The 27,142-nt window shown below is 42.5% G+C and overlaps 1 protein-coding gene across 1 annotated transcript in view; it reads right to left on the reverse strand.

Moving 5' to 3' along the window:
- The window catches only part of NDUFC2 (NADH:ubiquinone oxidoreductase subunit C2), a 37,964-nt gene extending 16,425 nt beyond the window's left edge, over positions 1-21,539 (reverse strand). The window contains exons 1-2 of the mRNA XM_069203926.1: positions 21,325-21,539; positions 1,057-1,200 (exon numbers count right to left, since the gene is read on the reverse strand). Of these exons, the coding sequence (XP_069060027.1) occupies positions 1,057-1,200; positions 21,325-21,457 (277 nt within the window). The 5' untranslated portion in view covers positions 21,458-21,539. The remainder of the gene's footprint in view (positions 1-1,056; positions 1,201-21,324) is intronic.
- Positions 21,540-27,142: the final 5,603 nt, after the last annotated feature.

Below are 27,142 nucleotides of genomic sequence, written 5' to 3' on the forward strand. Positions count from 1 at the left end.
TGTCTGTGTCCAAAATCCTTTTGACCTGATTGACCGGTGCGTTTAAGACAGATCCTCAAATAATATTGGGATTGTGCTAACTTTATCAAATGGATTATACAGCCCTCATTTAAACGTTTATGAGCGGGTCCATGTTGGAAAATGGAGTGAGATGCAAAAATGAGGACTGCTCCTGGCCCCCGCTCTCATTTGATCTTGTAATCTATCCCTATAAACCATGCATACATGACAATGTTAAAATAAAGACTAAGCAATGCTGTGAAAAATCCTACACCAATCTAAATTTACAGACAAGTAACTGCAACAAAAAAATTAGGCGATACCGTACTTGAACTGATGAGGGACACGCCACGTTGGGTGTGGCAATAGGGTTTATCCATAGCTTGAAATCATCAACTTAAAGTGTGGTTGTTTCCAGTGTTACTTTGTTACTATTTGTCCAGGACCTGGTTTGAACTGGCCCACGAACGTCCTGTGTGCAGCATGGGTAGAGTAAGAAAAACGTTTCCTACGGTAGTAGCTGTTGATTTTCAACTTTGATTATACCACATTCAATTAATAACGAAAATGAAGAGAAATCCTGGATAACTATATGATATAGGTAATTTCTGACTACTTCTAGAGGGTATATATCATTTGAATTGCTTCACACTAAATGTATACAAGAATAGCAAAGACACGGTTGCAAATACTGAAGAGCGTGGAAGCGGCGCACTGAAAAACTGCAAATAATAATATATACAGTTTGAAAGGATAATGGGCAATAGGGAACAGACAGTTCTATATCCTCTGCAATTCTCGCATAAGGGAGGCATGTTAAACGCCTTCAAATAATTGCTATCATTCAGATGAAAAAACGGTGCAAAAACTTCACTCCTTAAAACAGCAGGTGAAACACTGTACCATTTTATGTATATGTTCTCTGACATATCAATCCATAATCCTACACCCATAATACACCCGTGAGAAAATTCAAAGATCTACTGCTGATAAGAATTACATACAGAGGGATATAATAAGTTGGCTGGTTAAATAAGCAGAGGCTCTTTAGCGTACCTTTCTTCTTGAAATCTTCTGGGTGTAACTTCATGTACTCAAACAGGTCTCGGTCTTGTTTTGCATTGAAGTAATTTTCACGCCTAGTAAGATGATAGCCAATAAACCATCCAATGGTAAGCGCCAGAGCCTGACGATGCAGACCTTAAAGAAACAAAAAAAAGGCTTTTTACACTGCATAACACAGGGAGTTGGCCTATTTTCAAATATGCCAACTAGGTCAGATATGGGTGGATTCATAAGCACAGGGGAAACAACATTGTTGCCCTGGGGGAATCAAGTCCAGGAATGCCGAGTCAACCAGTTAGAGCTGACAGCTTAAGCACAGCAGAGGGCATTAATGCTCACTCAAACAAAACATAACTGTTCCAATTAAAAGCGCAGAGCATCTTTCGTGCAAAGGTCTAGTTCTGGAAGAACAGGTGATAAAGGTCCCACAGGCTAAGGCACTAAAACCTATGAAATCAACCTGAAAATAGTTGTATCACTGTGTGGTTAGCTCCTTTTGCAGCCTCTAATCAGTGTCTAAAGTGTGTATACCACACACCTCGTCTACTCTAGACCTTCCAGTACTACCCAAAGCCAGAAAACTCAAACATAGGACATTTACACTACAGCCATTATCATGCATGTCATTTTGGGCACTTTGCAAAAGAGGACTTTACTATGATGGTTCTAATTATATTAAAGAATGGAATTAAGGGGAATTAAGGGAAAGTAAGAGGTGTAAGGGGATTTAAGGGTTCAGTGATGGGTAAGGGTACAGGGTAACTAGAGGATTTTAGGGTTTAGGGATAGGCATGGGCTAGTGAGAGGTTTAGGAGGCTTTTAGGGATCTAGCTGAGCCCCAAGAAAAAACATTAAAAAAAGACAAATGGGGCAGAGTTTTTTTTTTTTTTACTAACTTTACCGCAAATTTACTGAGGATCCGTGACTTTGCAGTAAGATTAAAAAGAAGAAAACAAATTACACTGAGGATCTGACTGCAGTAAGATTAAAAAAACATTTAAAAAATTATACACACACACTCCCCTCCCCCCAACCCCTCAGGTGGGCCAGGTCTAGGGAGCAGATTATGAATTCTAATGGGGGTTGGGGGCACGCGTGGCCCCCTTCCAATTCCGCTTTCGGCCTCGGGCACCCCACCATCCAATCGATGAATAGATGAAGGGGGAGGGCCAATTTCAGCCCTAGGGACCGCCACCACCTCAGGCCTGGGCATATATATATATAAATAGGAGGGGGGCTGTGCATGCTGCCTCCCAGGGCCGATTTCTGTCCTGTGTGCCCCCACTCCCAGGGTCGATTTCTGCCCCAGGGACTGCACCCCCATGGCCCTTCCATATACAAATAGGGCTGTGAAATATTCAGCCCGGCAAAGTTCAGTTCAGGCATCCAGGCGCCTCCACATTAAGCACATGTACAGTGCCTGGCTCCCTGACCTGAACATCAATAGGGTCTGTCAGGCTCACGTTTGCTTGGATGGAGGAAAGGGGTCGGGCCACTCTGCCCTTAAATACAGGCTACAACTGTATTCTTATCACCAGAGGACCACGAGGTATCCTTTTGAAATGGAACCAGCTAGAGCACCTTCAAAGACCCAAACAGTCAAAAGATGAAGACGAAGAAAAAGATGCTATCCTACAGCATATGGGGAAATGTGCCCCATTCATTTTTATTTACAAAGATTGTATATCTTCCAGTACTAAACACACAAACACGCACACACACACCTCGTGCAACTACAGTGGAATACCTTCTATGACATCAAATCAAAACTATGTCAAACTTAAATGTCATTATAACCCTGCTGAAAATCAGGCCTGGCACCACATCTTTTTTCGTTGACAATCCAGGGAGTTGCCAGAACACCATGGTAAAGCTGGAAGTGCGAGAACACTTAAGAGTAGAAAGCAATTAGACGGGAATGCATTACATTCACTGAACAAGTACGTTATGCTATCAGCCACTGTGTTCATCCTCAAGAAGGCTGCGTTGTAGTAAGTAGGATATGGAGATGTAATCTTGGAGCTGGTTGTGCAGGAGTTATCAAAAAGGTCTGCTATGAGTTTCAAGACCTGAGCCTGGTGTGCTGTGAATAATTATCCAATTCAGGTTCAGAGGTCTCACTGGCCACGCTGAAATACTTTGTAACCCTGCCCGACCATGCATTTTCATGAAACTGTACTAATTGATTATTTAAATAACTATCCAGTTAAGTTTATTCAGTGAACAGCCCTCTTCACAACACACGCTTATAGGAGGTCAGTGATAGATTACAGAGCCCTGCTGTGCATCTAGCATGAAAATGTACTGCTATGGATAGTGTAACGCTAATATTTTTTGTGGAGACTGCAGGTGAGAGGGGTTAATCAATCTATCTGCTGTGGGATTAGAATTAAACTGTTAGTGGAAATTCAATAAGGGGTGTAGAAACGTCTCGGGGAGAAGGCTGGGTGCAGAAGTTCAGAGAGATGAAAGAAGCCTGGCAGTTGGTGGGGCCTGACTCCTATGACATGATCTTAAACAAGCAGATGGCAGTGGTCGGGACCGGCAGATATTCGATAGATAAAAAAAAAATTAAAAAAAATTAAAAAAGACACCCCAGGAATGTTTGAATAAATGGGAGCTGGTGTGCAGAGTGGAAGCCTATTAAAAACAGAGGAAGCGCAAAAACCATTGCTACATGAAACTGAAAGAAGAACATCATAAAGTAGGTAAGAAAAGGAGAGGTGCAGCACGGAGCTTGGCATACTCCATTCAAGCCAGAGGGGTACTGATTAGAGAGGCAGAGGGGTTCCTGTTTGTTCAGAACGCACAGCAGCATGGTACGTCATCATTGTGGGGAAATTCAACACAAGAAAAGACTTGTCTGGATAACGCACATGCCCACAATGTTGACAATTTTAATTTCTTCCCATACATTACATCAATTTGCAGCCAACACAGAGGTGACGTCATCATAGGAGGCTGTAGATTTTAATTGACTAGAAGATCATCATTCTGATAGATCCCTATAGCCATGGCCCAATTACACTCCAGGTTGCCTAAAGAAATTATGACCTATTTTACCATCAGGGATGCAACAAGGACGCACCACGTGCACAGTTGACAATCCACATGGTATTTGATTATAGGTGTCGAACATTTTCACTGCTTCAGGGAAGGTAAATAAGTTGGTAAAACAATCAGATGGCACAGCACTGCCATGTATAAAAGCCCGAAGGCAACCACAGGATTATCACCAAGCATTTTGAGAACTGAGAAACCCACAGATTTAGTTTTTGAAGGCACCCATACACAAGCCACAGCGAATTACTTCAAGGGCCAAACAATGCCAATACCCCATCCAGTCCAGGATAGCACCTTCTGGAATATTAACCCAACCAAAACAGAATGAAGAAAAAGGACTGAAAGAAGAAGAATTTATAGAGCACAACTGCTGCTTCTTTAGAAGCTGCCTGGCTCTAAGTCGGTAATGGAAGTAAAAATCATAATTACACCTCAAGGAACAAAAAAAGTCTTCCGCTGGGCCTTAAACAGACTTTTACTTGGAAAGGATCGCAGTTATAAAGCATTCCAAAGGCTGGGAGCTAAAAAAAAAAAAAGATCAACCACCAGATCTATTTTTCTGCACTATAGGGACGCACAGCAGATTCCCATTGGCTGAGCGGAGGCCCCTAGAAGAAAAATATTTTTGAGCCTGTCTTGAATATACCTATAGCTGTTCTGATGAAATGCTCTGTGCATAACCAAGTGTTTGAAACTTGATTCTAGATTTAACCGGCAACCAGTGAAGTTGCTTCAGGCCTTGCATAACAGTGTCTCTTTTCGGAATATTCAGAACAAGCTGCAGCATTCTGGACGAACTGGAGCCAAGTGACCAGGTCCTGAGAGACTCCCAGATACAGTATGTTAGCATAGTCTAATCTGGAAGTCATTAATGTGTGTACAATACCCTTCCGAGTGACCAGGGGAAGGTATTTTAGGAACTTTCTTAATGGATTTCAAAATCTCAAAACAGGTGGCAGCAGTGACCTGTTCCTGGGGTGTGAAAGAGAGCCGTATCCAATAAAACCTCCAGATTCATGGCAGCAGTTGAAGGGATGGGTGCGCGCCTGAACTCAGACGGCCAAAATCCTGTAGCATTGACTGGGAAAGGAGCACCAAACCCCTACATTTCTGATTTGTCAGGATTGAGATGTGGGCAGCTGTTATATATCGAGTCAGCAACTGCAGTTAGATAACTCTTGAAATCACCAACCACAGTTTCACTGAGCTGCTGAAATGCCAACGTAAGCTGTAAGTCACCTGCATATGATACGATGTTCATACCCCACCTTTGATCTATCGGGGATAGTGGCGCCATAAAGATGTTAAAGAAAGAGGGCTCAATGCTGATCCCTACTGGACTCAACAACTTATGGCTCTGAACTGGGCCGTGAACTGTGATGAAAAAAAAAATGAAACAAAACTGCTTGTCGTCAGTCAGATAAATAGGAACAAAGCCAATCTAAGGCGCTGCGCACTACTCCTACCTTCTCCAGTCAAGGATTTTATGGGACACAGTGTCAAATGGGGCAGAAAGTTCGAATAAAATAACCAAAGTTTTAAATCCCAGGTCAAGATTTCCTCCAATATATTCAGTGGCCTCTAAGAGGGCAGATTCAGTGCTGAACCCCTACTGAGAGGAGTGAAATTATTCCACTCAACATGGCTGGTGATTTCACAGTTCAGAGATAGCACCATCTTCCCCAAAACAAGGAGGAGGGAAACAGACCAATAGTAGCTCAGAGTAAGCGAATCAGTATTATTATTTTTTTATTTTTTTTTAAAAAGGTACAAGTGCTTTTTTCCAAATGGATGGCACCTCACTCAGTTCGAAGGATAGGTTAAAAAGAGCATTCATCAGCAGGCTGATTGATGTAGCTGCCTTAGATAGCATATAGGGAGGACATCAAGAGAAGATCCAGATTTCACTTTTTGGATTGTATGTTCAGATTCAGTTAGCATGATCTCCTCGAATGGCTCAAGCAGCAGACATCCCTTACCCTGAAAAGGGTAAGAATAAAACCCCAAAGAAGAGTGTTCCACAGACCTATCATAGATAGAGCAATTTTTTTCTACTTTAGTGTGAATAAAAAGGAGAAGCCAACAACTGGGAGGTTGGAATGGCTTGTTTGCGAGCCTCCGGCTGCAGGAATGCTTTACCATTTTAAAAACTATTACTGGGGCATTCTCGGAGGCACCTATTTGTTTAGTAAAGAAGTCTGTTTTGGCTTTCTTAATAGTTTTACAAAACTGCTTAAGAGAGATACTGTATGCCTGCTTTTTCTCAGTGTCGTAATTCAACATTCATTTCCTTTCAAGTTGTTTACATTTAAGTTTTTCTGCCTGAAGACTAGAGGAGAACCAGCCTGCCAAGGGTGCAATTATTTTCCTAGTACAGTTTTTAGAGGTGCCAAATTATCAAAATCTAGTAACAAGGCATTGTTAAGGGAACTGACAGCTCTGTCTTTTACCACTGACATGCTTAACGGAATTTGGGAGTTCATGTTGGCCACACGTGAGTCAGAGATGGCATGCCAAGGCCTAGAAATTCCTGTGACCTTAACGGTGTTGGTCTGGACAAAAGCATGAGTCACGTAAAAGGGAATTAGGAAGTGGTCACTCCAGACTAATTAAAAGGGTGTCCCACTAGCAATGTAGGGATAATTAGAGAAAATCAGGTCCAGGATATGTCCACATTTATGAGAGGCACCCTTGAAAAATTGAATTAAACTGACATCAGTCATGAATTCCTTGAACTTTACTGTTAATCTGCAGTTGGAGTCATACGTGTGTATACGGAAGCCCCCGAAATCTACAAAATGAAGACTACTGCAGACAAAAAGGGGTGATTGCATCAGTAAGTACATCCAAAGCAAAGACTTAGGAGAGACTTTAGGACAGTAAACTATAGCACCCGAAGGGGCTAAATTGTATGAAATCTTGAGCGAAAAATCCAACCCCTTGATTGACTCCAGACCCTCAAGCTTAGCAGTGGTGCAGCTGAAGTTTAAACAATAAATAATGACCACCCCGCCGCCTTGTCCTACCAGTCGATACTCTTAGAGGAGGACAACTTATGGTCACGCCGAAATGCCCACGAGGCATCACACAGCAGGACATGCCATTCAAATCTACATTTAGCACACAGCGTCCTGAAACTTCTCTGTGAGGAACAAAACAGTGTATTACCACAATACAGCAAACATAGGGCTAATAGAGCTTCTTTACCAAAGACTAGTCTCCATGACTGGGTTGGGGAGAAATGGGCAGCATGGCTGACGCTGGTCGCATTCCGGGTGCCTTCAAGCAACAAGTCCCCAGCTAGCTCAACAACAGGAACTTGGATGGATTCGAACACCATCCTTCAGCCAGATACCACTCTCTGGGATTAACCATTGTAGGAAACTGGACTTCTCTTTGCAGATGTCCCTCCACTTTTTGCCCCCACTGGAACTAGCAGATGCTGGTTTTTGAAGCAGACAGTGCACTGAAGCCTGCTAACCGGGCTCCAGTGCCAGTGTTCTTTCCCCCTAAAAATAAAAAACTGTATTGTGTACAGTTGGCACACACTTTAGCACCCCTGTAAGTCCCTAGTAAATGGTATCCCCGGTACCTAGGGCATGGGTACTAAAGAGGGTCCCTAAGGCTGCAGCAGGTATTATGTCACCCTAAGGGACCCCCATACAAATGACATGCAAACTGCCATTGCAGAAGGGGTGAAATAGTGCAACTCATTGTGAAGACACGACATTTCACACACCTTGTGTGCAATGCCCAAATACACAGCATGTCTTATGTGAAAGTCACCCCTACAGCAGGCCTTAAGTGTCCTAAGGCAGGGTGCATTATAATACATGCGAGGGCATATTTGTATGAGCAGATATGCCCCTGTGATGTCTAGTTCTGTTACTAGATATTGTAAGTGAATACGGAAGCCATCTTAAAGGTATGTAATGGGCACTGGTCATTACGAGTTAACTAACCACAGAATGGTTTCACTGAAACCTATGGTGTTTGGTATCAAACACCTCACCTTAATACATCCATACTGATACCAGTATTGGATTTATTATGACAGCCAAGAGGGCACCTTAGAGATGCCCCCTAAAGCCTACTAGTCCTCTAATGTGCTGGCTGACTGGTATTGAACAGCTTGTCACCAAAGTTGAGTTTCTGAGCCCCTGGAGGCGAGGGTCCCTGCTCTTAAGAGGCTAGAAACAATGCCTGTTCCACAAGAAGGTGTTATCACACCTCCAGCAGAATGGCCAGTAAATCAGCATACCAAGGCCAGAGTCTTCAAAGCCTCCACCACCTTTGATATGCAACCCATGCTTCCCCTAGACCTGGGCAATGTCACCCCTCCACCCTGAGGCCCATTTGGCACCAGGACAGGTGGGAAATTAGCTTTGCAGGAAGGCGTGTCGCACTACCAGGCCAGTCACGCCTCTAATGTGGGCTGCCCGATGTGCTCCACAAAGGAAGGGTTCCACTATCTTGTTTTTGGTGGAAATAGAAACTGAGTCAGGGAAATACCCACTCCCCACAGCAAGTGGTCACAAGGGGGTGTAGTCACCCCCGGAGGTAAGTAACCCAATGGCTGTTACTCTACACTCCCCTAAATGCCCTAAATTCAGTATTTAGGTGGCCCTCTGACTGAAGGAGAAGCGCAAAGAAGAGCCGACCACGCAAGAACTGAGAACCAGCCTGGAATTTTGGCGCCAAACCCTGCCTACCTGATGCTGGCCCGAAATTTGACTCGACCCAACCCGTCCTGCAGCTGTGAATCTTCCAAAAGCCTCAGAAGACTGCCAGCACTTCACCAACTAGCCAGCATCTGCCTTGGAGTGGAGGAGCCACTACCCAGCATCTGCAGGCACTGACTGCACTTGCTCGGTCCTAGGTTTTGCTGGCTATCACCCCTCCCCACCCCCAGAGGAGCAACTCGCCAGGAGGAGTTTGTTGTGTGAGCAGGAGACCAGCCGCAATGCTTCTACCAAGCCTTGAGACACTGCTCCCTTCAGGAACCTCTCAGCACCAATACCAGGGGGCACCAGAGAATTTGCTGCAATCATGGCTTGTTTGTGTCTGGACCAGACACCACACCGCTGCAAGAAGATGATCTGCACCCAAGGTACGATGAAACTGATGAGGCTGTTTTTATGAGTGGCCCGACTGTCTGTTTTTCTTCCCCCGCTGCAGGTCTAGCCAATCACCGTGAGCGCCTTTGACACACAGGACCAGCCAACCAAAACCCTCTGCGCTATCGACTGTACCCCCTTGCTCCCAGGACCATCACGAACTGAGCCCCATATGGGGAGCTCTTGACTTGTTCCCAAGCCCCCCCCCTGCAGCCTGTTTCTAGGTGCCCCCGCCAACCATGCAGTGTGCAAAGCACACGGCCCGTCCAGCACCGCTCCACCCGGACTCCCCAGGGCAGGTAAAACCCAACTGCTGGTGGTTCCTCTGACCTTAGCCCTCTAGCACTTTAAAACTCCAGTTACTTCTGCAAATACGCATATGCAGTATATGTACTTTTCCCACTGAAAGTCGTTACTGCGTAAAAGCCCATGTGTGGGATTTACTTACCTCACTGTGAAAAATAACTCTGCCAACATACTTACCTTCATTTTAAGATTTCTTGTGTCAAAACGTATTATAAAAAGTATATTTTTCTAAAATTGGTTTCGAGTTTCTTCTTGAGTGAGTCTCATTTATTGATTCTGTGTATTCAACAACTGCTTAGCAATACCCACTGATAAGCCTAAACTGCTCGCCCACACTACCTCAAAAGAGAACATTCAGGGTTATTACTTTAAACCCCTGTCAGACAACAAAGGTCACCTGTAATATCAGCAAAGTGTACCCCTATATTTAGTACACTGCAGAGATAGCCAACTTCATACAACCATCACGGACTACATTGTACGGTGTCCAAGCATCCCGGATTTGCCAAGACAGGGACGGTTTTTCATCACCTGCTCAGCAAAATTAAGTAAATATAACACATCCTGGACATTACGTGTGGTCCACGGAAAATAGAGGGAAGCAAGTTTTCATACACCTCAGAGCAGAAAAAGCCTTTAGCAAAAAGCACTTTAGTTAACCCAGCTGATGTTTTTAAAGGTTGCATTTAGTCGCTTTATTGCCCCAATGTGTCTCTTGTTGAGCATAGTCAGTTACGTCACTCTATGCACTGCAGATTAACAAAAAGTGTAGTCCTACTTCTATGTTTGGGAATGCCTCAGTTCTTCGGTTTCAAAATCTGGTCACCCTAACACATTGCTAAGATACTCAAGCTGGCCAGAAATCAGCTTGCTCTACTTAAGAAAGTGAAACCGGTCAACCCAGATAGTAAATTCAGAACTGTTGTTCAAGCCCTCATACTCTTGCTTCAGGCCGGTGCCAATGCCCTGTTCCATGGTGTCTCAAATTGCACAGTGACCTACCCTTTTAAGAGGACCCAACATGATGCAGCACATCTCATCAAGTGCCTAAAGAAATACAACTCATCACTGCACCCCGATAGCACTGCTTCCTCTTGCCAGCCACATCATTTTCAAAACCAGCTGTTTCCTTTACAATGCCACCAGGTTCAGCCTTTTGCCTATCGGACCAACAAACTCATCATCTCCAGTGGTTCTTAGCAACCCCGCAACCAGGACACCATCAGAACGGAGACAAAGAAGAGCATAAAAGAAAAAATACAAAGCAACATGCATTTTTATGTAGGTACCAAGGATCTAGAACACCAGCCCAGAGTCCAGCAGCATTTCCCTTAACCAGGTCCAATTTAGGAAACATCTGGTAATGGACCCTTAAAGAAAAACTATGCAGTATCCTACATGTATAGTATGGAAGGCCTTTAAATTAAGGGAACGAGAGGAATGCAACTGTAATGTTACTGAGATGTGTGACACTTTGAAGTGGACAGTAATAACAATGAAATCATAGGCTTGGAGATCAGATGACTCAACAAACCCATGACAGGTATCAAATTAAGAACAAAGAAAAAACAACGAGAAAGCACTGTGACATGGGACAGTGATATAGGTTTACAGGCTGTACTCATCCAGCACCTAGCAATAGGGTATCAAGCTGGTTTAGTAAGAGGGAAGGCTAGCACACAAACATCCCCAACTCACCACAAATTCTTGACAATTTCTAAGCCCAACAATCTAATCACTTTCAACCCCAAGATACTTAAATAATCAGTTCCTTCTTTTAAGAAAAAAAAAATCTATTAATTTTTTTTTTTAAACTTATGAGCATGATCAACAGTTCCACGTGGATAGTCAAGGAGCCAGGACACATGCATTGTATTACAGCTGTGTGTGAAATTTCTGTGCATAAACCTTTGACAGACATTTATGTCCCTCCTGTGCAACCTACAGGTTGTCAGTCTAGCCAGTGTATTGGCACATCAACTTATGATTCTAGTAAGCAGTTCACCCCAAATTATCCAGTCCCTTGTAACTGCCAACTGTATTTAATATGTTACAAAACAGTTTAACCCAGTCGCTGTTTCCTCAGCGCCCAGCATGTGTAATGGCAACTTTGCGCTAATGACATACAGCAGCCTCCCCCATGCACTTGGTAGGACCAGCAACTCCCAAGGCGATGTAAACCAATACTGAGATGAAACCGATGCAGACTATCTTACCATCTCAGTCCCCACTACCCTCTTCAGCATGGGATGTGTTATGTGGCCTGACATCTCTCAGCAAGCCATTTAGTGTCATGACGTCAGTGATTTGGCGGAATGGCTGAAGCCAAACCAGAGGTAGGGACCTGCTAAATGGCGGATGCTTAAGCACCTGTCAAATCACTCTGTCCCATATCATCGCAACCTACGCACCCATCGCTGGTACTACTAGGTACTGTCCAGGGGTGTGGAATTTAATAAAATATCTGTTTGTCCATGGGACAGGTTGCTTCATAAATCTACTTGTCATGTAACAAAATCCACTTGTTCTTTTGGTGCCATTTAGTGTGGTGACAAATTAAGGCAGCAATCTCATTATATAAGGGTTCTGATAATAGCCTCTTCGATTATGCCAGGGTTCATACTATAGTAGGGTTTGAATACTAGCAAATCCCTTATTTTGCCACCTTTCTACAGATGTACATTCTGAGACTGTAGGTAGCAGTAAGCAATAGTTCCAGGTTTGGAATGCCTTTTTGAGTCTGTGCAAACCTACAGACGTGAGTGTTTTAGGGGTTTTTACCAGTTTTCCATGCTGAGAAAGCTTGGAAAAGTATTCCTGACAGTTGGAAAAAAATGTAATTGGAAGGGAAGCGAACTTGTAAATGCTCAACAGATTTTTGCATGAGAAAATCTAGACATACATATTTGCTCGAGTTAAAATGTAGTTCATAAATATTTTTTAGGAGTACCATTTCCTAGTCGTAAATCTGCACTAATGCAAGGGCATATGCCATGCATGCACTTTTCTGACTACCTTTAAGAACTGGGCGCCTAATTAGGTTGGGTGTTAACCAAGAACTTTTGTTTTTATTACAGTTTGGTCTCTCTCTCTCTCTCTCTATTGGCTGACTTCATTATAAGTGACAGCATTGTGCTCTTTCACATGGAGCATACTGTCACACAAAGTAGTTTTGTTCAATGCCAGGAACTACTGTGGCAACGTGTGCTTTTTTGAGACTAAAAAAATATATATTTGCTTTTGCCAATGTTTGTTAGAATAGTGATGATCCGGCAGCTTCCGCAACAATACTTTTTTTTAAAAACATGTCAAAACCAGACACGCATTGACAAAACCAAAAGGCCGACGACCAATGTTGAACGTACTGACTTTGGCAAGGCTTGTTTATTTTCATGTTTCCTATAATCTTGTTGAAACTGGTTACAGTGATTTTCCCGTTAGGGATATAGTTTTTATATATAAAACGCATCAACACATTTTACTAAATGATGCCTCAAAGAAATTGTACCTAAAATTATACAGCAGTTTAGCTAACCTTTTTTCCCCTCTTTGCATTTTTTAATGAACATTTTGATTTTGAAATCAAAGAATCCTCAATAATGCTTTTAAGCTTCTGAAAGTATTTGCATCTTATCAGAGAGCATTCTGGGAGCATTATAAGTAGCCTTATATTGTTCAACTTTGCACACAAGTATACACTTTTTTTATTGGAACTACAATCTGTAGTGCTGCTGTTCGAGCATACAACATTCCCTTAGCGTGCTCACCCTAATAATAAAGGTGTTGCATTAATGAACCATAAATACAAGTTCGAACATTAACATATGGACACAGATGTTACCATTTCAGCAAAGTGGACTCTCAGGGAATTGAAGACTATCACTCAGCTAATTTGAAGAAAGACTAAGATTGGACCTTGATCGACATATTGATGCACATCGGACCAGGCTATAGGATAAAATGACTCAAAAGTCAAAATTGTAAGTCGAGTTAAAAAAATAAAAAAGAATGCCAATGGCAACTTGCTGGGTTTCTTTGCAAAAAGAAGAAAGCAAAAAAAACAGATGGTCTAGAAACTACCATATCCCACAAGTACTAAAAGGGCATTCCATCATCAGCAGTACTGAAGGCAACTGTACTGTCCTTAGTCTTTTCATAAGGAACTTGTGAATTTTGTGCAACACCCATTACAATTTACAGATGCAAAAACACCTATGGGTCCCGAGTTAGCAAGAACACAAACCCAAAGACACTTAGCACAGTTCTGTCCTCACATGCACAGTAGAGCTGGGCTATCACAACGGGTAAATAATTATTATTATTTATTTTTTACACCACTCTTAGCAATCTGACTTACTGAACAGTATCTTAGAAGCTTCCCTGAATATTTCAACCGAACCCTGAATGAAACTTTTAATGACCTGGAGTACATGAATTAACTCATAGATAATTGAAGTGCCCTGGCATGTCAGTCGTCTGATATGTAACATCATCAGTTCCAACAGCACTGATTTTTCTGTCACATACATTGTTATGGAATATTGACTGGAATAGAAACAGTTATAGGTGATGTGCCTCAAGCACACAATTTTCTCAATGACATACACATGATTTGCTGCTATGGGGGAATGGTGCACTCGCTCCACTAGCAGACTGTGTAGAATTAGGAAATATCATTAATACCCCTTCAGATCAACATGTAAAACATATGTATTTCCAGCAAAAATAATGTAAACCGTAGATTTTTGTCTCTTTTTCTACATTAATTTTGTGCAAGGAGAACCTTCCAGATCCCACTTGAGAAGGGTTAGACTCGTAGAGTGCTCACTTTTTGAAGTGGGGTGGAGGTGTTAGGGATAAGTCGGTACTATCAATACTAAACGAACTGTGGCCTAACAGCCACTGGCCACACAGTCAAAAAAGGTTCACCAACCAAGGGCACATGATAGTAGACAGCAGAAGTCAGTTACACATACAGGGAGTGCAGAATTATTAGGCAAGTTGTATTTTTGAGGATTAATTTTATTATTGAACAACAACCATGTTCTCAATGAACCCAAAAAACTCATTAATATCAAAGCTGAATATTTTTGGAAGTAGTTTTTAGTTTGTTTTTAGTTTTAGCTATGTTAGGGGGATATCTGTGTGTGCAGGTGACTATTACTGTGCATAATTATTAGGCAACTTAACAAAAAAAAATATATACCCATTTCAATTATTTATTATTACCAGTGAAACCAATATAACATCTCAACATTCACAAATATACATTTCTGACATTCAAAAACAAAACAAAAACAAATCAGTGACCAATATAGCCACCTTTCTTTGCAAGGACACTCAAAAGCCTGCCATCCATGGATTCTGTCAGTGTTTTGATCTGTTCACCATCAACATTGCGTGCAGCAGCAACCACAGCCTCCCAGACACTGTTCAGAGAGGTGTACTGTTTTCCCTCCTTGTAAATCTCACATTTGATGATGGACCACAGGTTCTCAATGGGGTTCAGATCAGGTGAACAAGGAGGCCATGTCATTAGATTTCCTTCTTTTATACCCTTTCTTGCCAGCCACGCTGTGGAGTACTTGGACGCGTGTGATGGAGCATTGTCCTGCATGAAAATCATGTTTTTCTTGAAGGATGCAGACTTCTTCCTGTACCACTGCTTGAAGAAGGTGTCTTCCAGGAACTGGCAGTAGGACTGGGAGTTGAGCTTCACTCCATCCTCAACCCGAAAAGGCCCCCCAAGCTCATCTTTGATGATACCAGCCCAAACCAGTACTCCACCTCCACCTTGCTGGCGTCTGAGTCGGACTGGAGCTCTCTGCCCTTTACCAATCCAGCCACGGGCCCATCCATCTGGCCCATCAAGACTCACTCTCATTTCATCAGTCCATAAAACCTTAGAAAAATCAGTCTTGAGATATTTCTTGGCCCAGTCTTGACGTTTCAGCTTGTGTGTCTTGTTCAGTGGTGGTCGTCTTTCAGCCTTTCTTACCTTGGCCATGTCTCTGAGTATTGCACACCTTGTGCTTTTGGGCACTCCAGTGTTGTTGCAGCTCTGAAATATGGCCAAACTGGTGGCAAGTGGCATTGTGGCAGCAGCAGCACGCTTGACTTTTCTCAGTTCATGGGCAGTTATTTTGCGCCTTGGTTTTTCCACACGCTTCTTGCGACCCTGTTGACTATTTTGAATGAAACGCTTGATTGTTCGCTGATCACGCTTCAGAAGCTTTGCAATTTTAAGAGTGCTGCATCCCTCTGCAAGATATCTCACTATTTTTGACTTTTCTGAGCATGTCAAGTCCTTCTTTTGACCCATTTTGACAAAGGAAAGGAAGTTGCCTAATAATTATGCACACCTGATATAGGGTGTTGATGTCATTAGACCACACCCCTTCTCATTACAGAGATGCACATCACCTAATATGCTTAATTGGTAGTAGGCTTTCGAGCCTATACAGCTTGGAGTAAGACAACATGCATAAAGAGGATGATGTGGTCAAAATACTCATTTGCCTAATAATTCTGCACTCCCTGTACATGTGCTTAACTTCTGTGGACTTTGACAGATTAAGATTTATTTAGCGTATAAACTAGACCAATCACTTCTTGATTGATTCCAAGAAAAAATTCTAGATATATATTTTTTTTACATTTTGCAATGCAGTCTAGCCCTTTTCGAGGTACGAATCTGCTCTCTTCATAAGCAACAGTAATTGGCAAAGCCAATAGGTCTCGTCAATGTGACCGCTATTGGCCGTGTCAACGTGTTTTAGCCATGCTGTACAGCAGCATGGATGCTGTGCAGCATGGCAGAAAGTAAAGAAAAAAGTGATATGACTGTCAGAGCTTGCCACATCATACTGCTTTTTTAAATTTACTTTCAGCCATGTTGCACAGCAGTCGCAATACTGTAAAACATGGTTCAACAAAACACTTAAAAAGCCAGCAGCTTTTGTAGGTGATACCTATTAGTTTGCTTTCATTCAGGTACCAAATGAACCAGAAGTGTAGGAGGATTTACTTGTGTGTAACTCATGAAAGAATTTGGCATCCCATATTTAATGTAGCTCATCACGGCCACCCTGGTATGTGTTCCATGAAGAGACTGTTGAGGAGGTTCTTTTGGTGGCTTGGAATAGATAGCACTGTGGATCGAGGAGTATGAGACTATGTACTAGAGCCATTCTTGCCCCAAAACGTCTCTGGGTGTACCAACAAGTTAGAGATGATGGCACACTTCCATTGTCAATGAATGAGGAAATGAATGTAGTCCTCCCTAAACACGGGAAGAACCCGCAAGAGGTGTGCTCATACAGACCCATGTCCCTTCTGAATACGGACTATAAGATCCTCGGTAAGGTCAATGCCAACACACTTCAGCCATGCCTCCCCACTCTGGTTCACGTTCCAAAACCTGACATCTTTTTTGACTCATGGAAGAGAAACTACAGGCGACACCCCCGCACACAGCCCTTTCTCTTGATATTAAGAAGGCATTTGACACTCTTGGCTGGCCCTACCTGATGGAAGTGTTGAAGAGAATAGGGCTTGGTCCCAAGTCAGTACGGTGGATAGCCCTGCTCTACAACATTTCAGCGGCTCAGGTCTGAACCGGCAGAGAGATCTCAGCTCCTTTTAGAACACACAGGGGCACTAGACAGGGCTGTCTTTTCTCCCTGATTATCTTCGCATTGGCCCTGGAGCCACTAGCAAGCCTATTTTGCCTGCAGGGTCGACAATGAGGTTCTGACATAGGTGCCGTCTCACTCTATGCTGATGATGCACTGGTATACCTCCAAGATGTGAATAGAGACTAACCTCAGAACTAAAATTGAATTGGGTAAAGTCATGCCTGTCCCCATGCACCAACAGAGACGGAGAGGGAGCCATTGCCTAACCTAACGGTGGAATGGCGCCCTCACACCTTTCAGTACCTGGGTGTAAACATTTATTACACCAACAACAACTTTATACAGGGAAATCTGGGGACTGTGCCGGTTAGCACCCACAGCTCACTAGTGTTCTGGAAATCCTTACCGCTCTCACCAATAGGCAGAGGGGCCATAGCAAAAATGTCCATATTACAATGACCATTGCATCACTTCTCGGCCCTCTCGGTTTGTCTGCCCAAGCAATGTTTCCACAACTTGGGCTCCGTACTCTCCAAACGGATTTGGGGTCCTGGTCGGAAGAGGGTGGCACTGGGTAAACGCTATATCCCGCTAGGATGTTTAGGCCCAGGAGCCCCCCCAAACTATGAGCTTTATTATGCAGATGCACAGCTGCAAAGGCTGATGCGCTTGTTCTCGGGAACCCCACAACAGTTGTCCATACAGAGAGAATTAGAAGACTGCCCTATAATGGACTGGCTTATGGGACACTAGGCGGGCTGCATAACAACGTGGTCGATTGGTTAAGACAGCTACGAGGTCCTGGGTTGCCTATGTCCAACCCAAACAGCACCCGCCTCATAACTCGCCGAGCCTGCCGATATGGCTACCGCTGGCTCAACCCACAGTGGGTGAGCAACACAAAACTAGAACATGACGAGAGGCCGGCCTCATGATGCTGGTTGACCTTTCATGCATAAAACACTACTACCCTATCAGCAACTTACTGATGAATATGGCCTGAGGAGGACCAGTTCTTATCATACAATGCATTGTCAGCCATGATCGGCACGATGTGGGGGCCGGAGTTAACATAGCTGGTCACGTTCCGTCCTTACACACCCTGCTTACCTACTGCCACAATTGGCGTGCGTTTACCACATTTTATAGAGCATAGCTGGACACCCATGTTATGAATTTACTTACCATAAAAGACAGGTGGGCTACTTCAATGGGTCTAGATCTTACAGACGGACAGAGGAGTATTGCACTCAGGAAGACAGGTAATGTGTCCAGGAACCCCCGCCTGAAATACACCCAATTATTTACATCAGACAAAACTTACTCCTGTACAGATCCATCATATCTCCGACAGTGGCCCCTTTGTACCCCCATTGCCCACACCAGGAGGCGGACTTCCACCATATGGTCTGGACCTGCCCACAATCAGACGATTTTGGGAGGTAGTGTTGTTCACACTAACAGACGTTACCCACTGAGCATTATCCGTTGATCCCCCGGGGTGCCTCCTGGGAATCAAAGCGGGCACATGCAAAAACAAACATGCCATTATGTTCACTGACATGGCAAACATTCAAGCAAAAAGGCACAATGTCATGGCTTGGAAATCCCCAAAGCCCCCCCACCAACATGACTCTGGCTACGAGACTTACTCAAATGGGTGAAGGCGGAAGTTGCGGCCTGGCGCACACAGACATCACACCAGGAGAACGCACAGAAAATAGACGTCCGAGATACATACCTAGAAAATTAGCAACTAAATCTCACGTCAGGCCTCCAAGACAGATGATGACCAACACTACCTCTAAGGTCTGCCAAACTGGAGCCCAAAGTACTCACCCCTCCCCCCCCTCCTCTTTTGCCACTGTCATTTAAAACATAAAAGTCCTTATGGGAAGAATCACAAACCTCCAGAAAGAGGTATTTACATCCCATCATGGTGTTTTGAACAATGCTGCTGGCTACGTCTGCATAAAAAAAAAAAATCCACTACTAATGTTTCAGAACAGTGCATTAGTGACAGGGGGTTGGCACAAACAGGATACCAAATAATAGCAGAGGAGCAAAGAAGATATCCTGGTTGTATGGGTGAAGAAAGTCTCTTGCATTTAAGGCCAGGAATATTTTAGCTAACGTTTTAGAGGTTACTTTTAAAAGTGGCATTTGGAGCTCTTCATAAAAGGTCATACAAAACAATTATGACAAGCAAGCACTTAATGTGATAGAAGATAGGGGGAACTCACCAGATCATGGTTCCGGTAGCTATTTTCCCACAGAAACATGCTGAATTTGTTCTGTTGTCACATTCTGACACCAGGACACAATTCTGAAGCACCTACATATTGTCTGCATTCAGTAAATGGGGGCAACGTGCAGGCAATGAGGGAGCTTCCTTATTTTAACATTCAGATGGGCAAAACAAAGACCTAATTTAAAGCCTTTCCTGAAAGCACCTGGAGGCTCACACATACATGCCAATGCATTGGAAGAGAACAAAGGCACACAGCATATTATTAATTCACAGGTACTCAAGAGAAGCTCATAGAGGCATGTTTTAATTTTGTTCAACTCCCTATGTAAGATGTGCAATCAGTCTAAAAATGAAAGATGCATCTGTCTGCAGAGTAAATATACAAATATTGCTTTCAAGGACACCCGTTTTTTTTATTTAATCCCTTTTATAGTACTACTTATCCCATTGTATGTTATCAGGTGCTTTACTTTACAAACACACACAGGCAGAATAAAACATAGACGTATGTATTTCAACATACAGAAAATGTAACATAAAACAATGATGGTTATAAGGAGCAGAAATCACATATCACCCATAATTGTTGACATTACATATTAAGAGAAAACGGTCGGCAGAAATCCAGTCAGGAGATAAAACATAACGTGGTGATTGTGGCTGTCTATACTAACAAGGCTTTATTTATAACTTCACAATGGAACCTAATCTTAGAATTAAAAACAGATTGATAAAAAAAATATGTAAAGATCAAACCCCACGACTTACAGTTTGCAAGCAACTTGATGCTGGTAAATAGATCACTGTACTATATTAAAGAGCTTGCAACTTATGAACTGCAAGTAAAAAAGATGACCTCGGTGTCAAAAGCAGTAGCCCACTTACCTATGTAAATAAAATATACTTCTGTGATGTGCATTTTACACAATGTGCTTTGCAGCAGGCACATTAACCCTTTAAGCTACTTTATGAGTCAAAACTGTGACTGGAACAACACAAAACTCTCCAAGAATTGTGTTAACTACTAGAGTTACCTTTTCCGCTATCATAATCCCCCCAAAATTGCTGGGCAATCTCTTCAGTAGGTGTGTTAACCCTGTAAGTTATTTTAAAATCGGGCCTCTTTGTGAACAATCTAGTAAGCTTTTTACTGTCACTTATGTCCTCCGATTTAAAAAAAAATGTATAAGTAAACTGTCGGATTCTACTTTTCAAGGTCCACCCCTCGTGTTTCCACTTTCTTTCCTCTGCCACACGCTGACCGCCAATTTATGGGTTTCCAGAATATTTTTCCCCAATTCCAGCACTGCTCCAGTTAGGATCAAGTTTATGCTTTCCGTCCGAGTCCCTCTGGAAGATGTTAAACTTGACACCTATTTATAATGTAAGACTATGACTTGCAAACAAAAATGTGGCTCCCCTCCTTTATATTTTTAAATACCTGATTCTTAACAGCCCTTGCTCTCCACAATGACATGCAATAAAAAAATGTTTTCTCGCTGTTATAATGTATCTCTTTCGGGCTCTGAAAAGCTTTGATTCAATGCGAATACCAGGTTCCGATCAACTTCAACTCTTCTTGCATTTCCTCCTCCTCTGGACAGGAGAGAGACGTGCGTTATTAGCGCCCCCGTCCTGTACCGGGCCTGCCTTTCTGTACCAAGGTGCAGCAGAAATCTTACGCCTTTATAGGCTACATATGTATATGAGTTTTTGTAGGCTTATTACTTTGCACTTGGTAACTTTTACTTGTGTCATTTCCGAAATATACGCAGCCGCAGGGTGAAAGAAAAGATAGCGGCCGCCAATGTCACGGGCACCTTAATAGTTGCGAGCTCGCTCAGCGTGCATCTTAAGCGTATCGCAGCAATGTGTCCGCTCTCACCTGAATACAGGGGCGGGCGCTGGTTCAGTGCGTTCCCCAGGATGGCCGAACACCAGCCCATGAAGCCGCACCACACCGAATTCCTATTTACTATGCTCGGCGGAGGCAACCGCCGCGCCTCGTCCGCCACCATCCCCGCTGCAGCGACAGCCTACAACCTCGGCTGAAGGACAGCACCGGGGATCCGCAAGGGCGACGCACTGAGTGTGCTTCTGCCAAAGCCGTCCGGCAACGCCACTTCCGGTGTGCACACGTGAAGGCCCTATGAAGGCCGAGCGAAAGAGGCGGCCATCTTGGAAGGGCAATGTTTTAAAGGCGAGTGTTAACCAGAGGCATTCCTACCAAAGCCATTTTTAGTTATTATACACCTTTTCTATTACTTGAAAATCGTGTTTCAAATACGCTTTCTTTATAACATTTTATCATCAGTTGGCGAGCACAACGGCAAACTGCGATAAAGATGCACGCAAAGGTGGAGTTCCACAGGTTTATTTCATATATCTGCATGGATGTACACAGCATAGCACTGCGCACTAGCTCTACTGATCTTTACATTCCATGTTATCACATAAATACTGGAACCCCCTTACATTCTACACGTTCTAATAGTTTTATTTAAAGAAAACACAATATAATACTAACCCATTACTACACATCCCACAAAGAGATGGTAACCAACTGCTACACAAACCATTTAAGACACCAGGCCTATGTCAAGTGACTGTAGTAATGAGGGCACACAATATGTAGAGAGTTTATTGGAAGCGCAATCATACACACCTTCCTTGTCTAATGCCCCAACCATCTGTCCCTCACTCACGGTTCCAGAGTCAGAACCATAACTATATCACCACAGCTCTGACAACAACTACATAACACAGCAACACCACAGTGGCAAATATGCAAATTGTGCTAAATGTTTTATACTACCCTGAAGCTTTAATCTTTTATTTTAAAAATGTCTTCATTTACTTTATGCAAATGAAGCATGTGCAATGTAGAACCATCAGGGTAATGCCCTGAGTCAGAACAAAGAACAATCAGATAGCTCTGTATCATGGTAGCTGTATAATTTCCTCCAAGAGGGGGTGGTTGTCCTATAAGGCTACTCGATGAAGCTTTAATGTAGACCAGTGCCCAAACTGTTAAGAATCACGACCCACATTTTAGAACGACAAACGTTCGTGACCCACCTACCTTTAATGGACATGAAGTGTGGCTCATATAACTAAAACATTGTGTGGTAGTGGATTGACATTTACAGACAGCACATTTTTAATTAAAACTATACATGCCAATAGAACAGATTCAGGCGCACACTCACAGTTTTTGAAGCAAAAAAATCATACATGCCAAAAGACCTGATTCAGATGGAAAGATTAATGCTTTTTAATACTAAAAATTGTTCTTTCTCTTTTTGGCTGTCTTCCGCCTGAAACATACATGTCAATAGATCCGATTCAGACTCTCAGTCTTTGAAGCCAAAAATGTATTTATTTTGGTTGTCTCCTGCCTGAACTTGCCTCTGCTTCAATAGAACTCAGTGGAGGGGGGGGGGGGGGGGAATTGCCTCTGCTTCAATAGAACTCAGTGGGGGTGGGAGGGGGGGGGAATACATTCTCCTGATTATTTTTTTTAAATCTCCCACATTGCTCTTCTAAATGTTGGCCTCTACGCTGAATTTACCTCTGCTTCAATAGAAGTCAATGGGGGAAATACATTCTCCCAATTTTGTTGTTATTGTAACATCTCCCACTTTCTGCTTCTAAAATGTTGGCTTGTAAAAACAGGCATTGGAAAAGCCAATAGGTCTCGGCAATCTGAGAGCTATAGGAATTGTCAATGTTAATGCACTTGTATGCAGTGCTATATTTAGGGGAAGTCCACAAAACAACACAGTCAAGTCACAGAAATATCAGGGGCACACTTTCTATCAGTTTCACACCGATTCTGCATTGCACTGAATTGTGTATTTTTTTTTTTTTTTAGGTTGGACACTGTTGACGGCGATTATAATATTTTCAGCATGCACAAGATAGTATGGGTTTTACTAAAGTGCTCCAGGGTTTGGTAATAACCATTGGAGAGCTGTTGAAAAACAGTAGGCTAATGAAGCTGTATTTAAGTACAAAATTATTATCCCTGTTCGAATTTGTAGTTTATTTTAGATAGAAATTCATATTTTTAGACAAACCATAATTAAAAGTGTACAGTACAGACATGAAGTGCTCATGTGAAAATCATTCACTGGAAAATTATATGATGCCATAGTGAACTACTGCACATATAGAATTGTTGTTGTGACAAGTGAGAAACATAGTTACAAAATGAATAGTGAACTATTGAGAGGAAAATAAAACTAGATTGAAAATATAGCATTAAAAAACTCCAAGAAGAAAAATTCAAAGACAATATAAAAGTGTTCTTAGGAGCTGCTCTCCATAGCCGTCATTTTGGGAACACCTCTGGCTGTATGGACACTTACTGGTCTCGGAAAACAACTCTTGAATGGTGGTCAAAGTGTGTTAAAAAAAGTATGGGAAATGGGATGCTGCATGCAATGGGGGCAGGGTTAGCGAGTGTGGGGTCAAAGGTGTGACTAAAAAAATGAAATATTCTGTAAGTGTTTTTGGTGTTTCCCTCTCAGGTAGCTACTTATAAAATAATATGCATCTTAAATGAAAATTACATTTTAAAAAGTTGTTACTGTGGGAAATGTACACTATAAAACCTGTATTAGTCAATGCCCCTTAGATGTATGTGTGTAACCAGAGAGCCACAGAATTAAATCTTGGTTGGTGAAGTGGAGAATAGTGACCTGTGTATTTGTAGTGCTACAAGGTCACAGCCTGTGGCAGAACACACTGTGAACATGTGAGTCATTATTTTAAACTTGCATTGCACACATTATAGGATAGACTGCTACAAAGTGCACATAAAGGTTTAAGGTAAAATACTGCTTCCAAAATAGGCATTCACTTCACAGCTCAGTTGTTAACTCTTTGCACTACCACTCAAAAAGAATAAGTCTTTGTCATCATAAAGCTTCAAGTGATTCAATCAATTAAAGCCAGTACAGGCTACCAGGCATCCCTTGCATTTACAGATTACCCTTTATGTTTGCAGATTAGCTCGTTGCACACATTTGCATTTCTTTCAGGTAAGCAGGCACCCTGGCAGGAAGGCTTGTTTAGCTGAATGCTCACAGGTCAGGAAACTCCCTGAATGACACTTTAGCTGAAGCATTGAAATGATCAGAATCAACTGTCCCGGGACGGTTTTCTTTTTATAAAATAATTCCTTCTGTGCCACAATCAATGTAACGTCCCATACAACTCAAAGCACACAACTTTAAACTCCACATATAGGGAACAGTACAATAACTTTGCATGAGAATGACATTGCAAAATGCAGCACAGGCCATGAAAACTAACACACCATAATGCATGGCTAAATCACTATAGTGGCCTTGCGTGCTACACATCTGCAAAGTGCTTCAGCCCATTGTAATGGCAGTAAGCGCTACTCATACTATACATACGTCTTGCTTTTCCTTTACCTACAACTCCATGGTGATCTATACAAGGAGAAGCCAAAAATCTGTGCTGTTTTCGATATTCAGACCGAAGACATTTTCACTTGCCTCCGTTTGATGCATTACTAACGCAGTGCAGAGCTAAAACCACACTTTTATCTGACTGCCAACGTATTACATAATCTACACATGTGACTAGGGTAGGAGCGGCCTTGCTGTGCATTTTTTAATGCTTACACCTTCAAATGTACCCGATGCACAAATAAAAGTAAAATACTAGCTGAAACACGCATGTGCAGCAAAAAATGCAGTTTCTGAGCTGCGATGCTGACAGGGCTGCCTGCCTGTGATGCAATACCTGTAGCTTTTTTCGGTTAACCACAAAAAGGCTTGTCAAATATTGGGTCAGTTGCATGTTATCACCCAGGAGCTGTCACTCAGAGAGCAGTGCAGATGCCGGCACACCTCTCTGCGCAGAGGACAGATGCAGGTGTAAGTGAAGTTGAGCCTGGCAGCACAGTGAACCACATGCCCATACATGTCGAGCAGCCTCAATGTGCACAAGCAGCGGCTTGCATCAAAAGGTCCCAACCCTGGGAGCCTCCCCAAGGCAAACAAAGATGCCCCCTGCATGCAAATGTGTAACACGATCTCACACTGACAAAAGAGCTCATTCTCGGCTACAAACTTGATCTTGAAAGTGTCTCCCTCACAGACAAAAGAGCTCACCCTCAGCTGCGATGTTATTGTTGTGGCATGACTGTAGCTGAAAACGGTGGCAGGGGGCCTCAATCCCTTGCTTATCATATTCCTTTTTTATATGAATGAACAGCAAATGTGACTAGATAAGAACAAGAATTACAGTTCTGTTTACAGAAAAGCTCTGTCGACAGTGAGATGTGTTTCTAAAAAAAAAGATGCCCTCACCTAACACTGGATTGTTTTGAAGTGGCTTCTAAATTTGAACCACTGGCCAATGGGGAGGGGTTAACTAAGTATTTCCAGATTTAATGAAGGCACAAGATGAGCGTCTGACATTTGATCTCAGTCTTCGAATGAACAGCAAATGCGAAGAGATGAAAACAAGAATTGCAGCCCCATTTACAGAAACGCTCACAGCACAGATCACTTGTGTCAACTGCTCTTAGCCAAAGAGAAAAGAGGTTCCTAAAGCAGTTGCTAAAATGAGCCAAGCATAGGGCTACAAGTAATAGGGTGGTGCTCCGTGGGAGGGCACAATCCACAAAAAGGAGGGACAAATAGGAAAGATTAGCCACTTGGAAGCTGGGCTTTTTAAAGGATATATTAGCTATTTGGAAGCAAGGCTTTTTAAAGGGCAGTTGAAGAAACCAAATAAAAGCAGTGGGGTGGAGGGTGCTGTAATCCCAAAAAGTATATACAACATGTCTCAAAGAGACAACACAACCGCTGTGTAGCATAGACCTAAAAATGGCTTCATTTGGGCAGTCTGTTAACAAAAGTCTATTGGTTAAATACATTCTCTATATTATGTTTTTAAAATCTCCCACTTTCCTCTTCTAAAATGTTGGAATGTTTGTGAAATGACCACTTCATTTGAAAAGACATAGAGTTTTACGGATAAAACTATATAGCACACAAATGATAATCTGTACAACCGCGTTTCTGGGAATATTTGTCTTTGTGCATCATCAAGTAAAGTGGCTTTTGGTGATTTGTTTTGCTCCTATTAAAATCTGTTTCCAGCACACTTCAGAATAACAATATGTGCTTTATGTTTGCTTTTCCAACTGCTGAATGCATACAGTTCATTTACGGGTATTTACTTTATGTTGTGTGTTGTAAAAAACATTGTACATGCAGCCTTTCTTTTCACTTTAAAAACGTCTCTCATTTTGTAATAAGAGAAGAAAAGTAAACGCCAATCCCCCATGTTAAAAGTATAAGCAGTAATTAGTCAGGAGACATATCCTGACCGTTGACATCTGTCTTTGAAGCACCAGCAAATGAGAAAAGATAAATGCATAAATTAAAGACATCTTTATTTATTGCTTGTAATTTCCTGACCAACCAAAAATTGACTTGCGATCCATAGTTTGGGAACCACTGATCTAGACAACATGGCTTTAGCTTGGGTGGTCAACTTTCCCTTATCACTTTGCAGTACACTTCAAAAGTGCAGGCATCATGAGATGTTTGTAAGGGAGAGTGGGGACTGTATGTGTGTCAGGCAGATTTTTAGGGCTTGTCCATAGCTGTTTTCTTAGTCCATACTTAATCAGCTAGTCCAATCCATTTTATTTC

Source organism: Pleurodeles waltl, chromosome 8 (assembly GCF_031143425.1).
Source record: "Pleurodeles waltl isolate 20211129_DDA chromosome 8, aPleWal1.hap1.20221129, whole genome shotgun sequence".
Classification (NCBI taxonomy): domain Eukaryota; kingdom Metazoa; phylum Chordata; class Amphibia; order Caudata; family Salamandridae; genus Pleurodeles; species Pleurodeles waltl.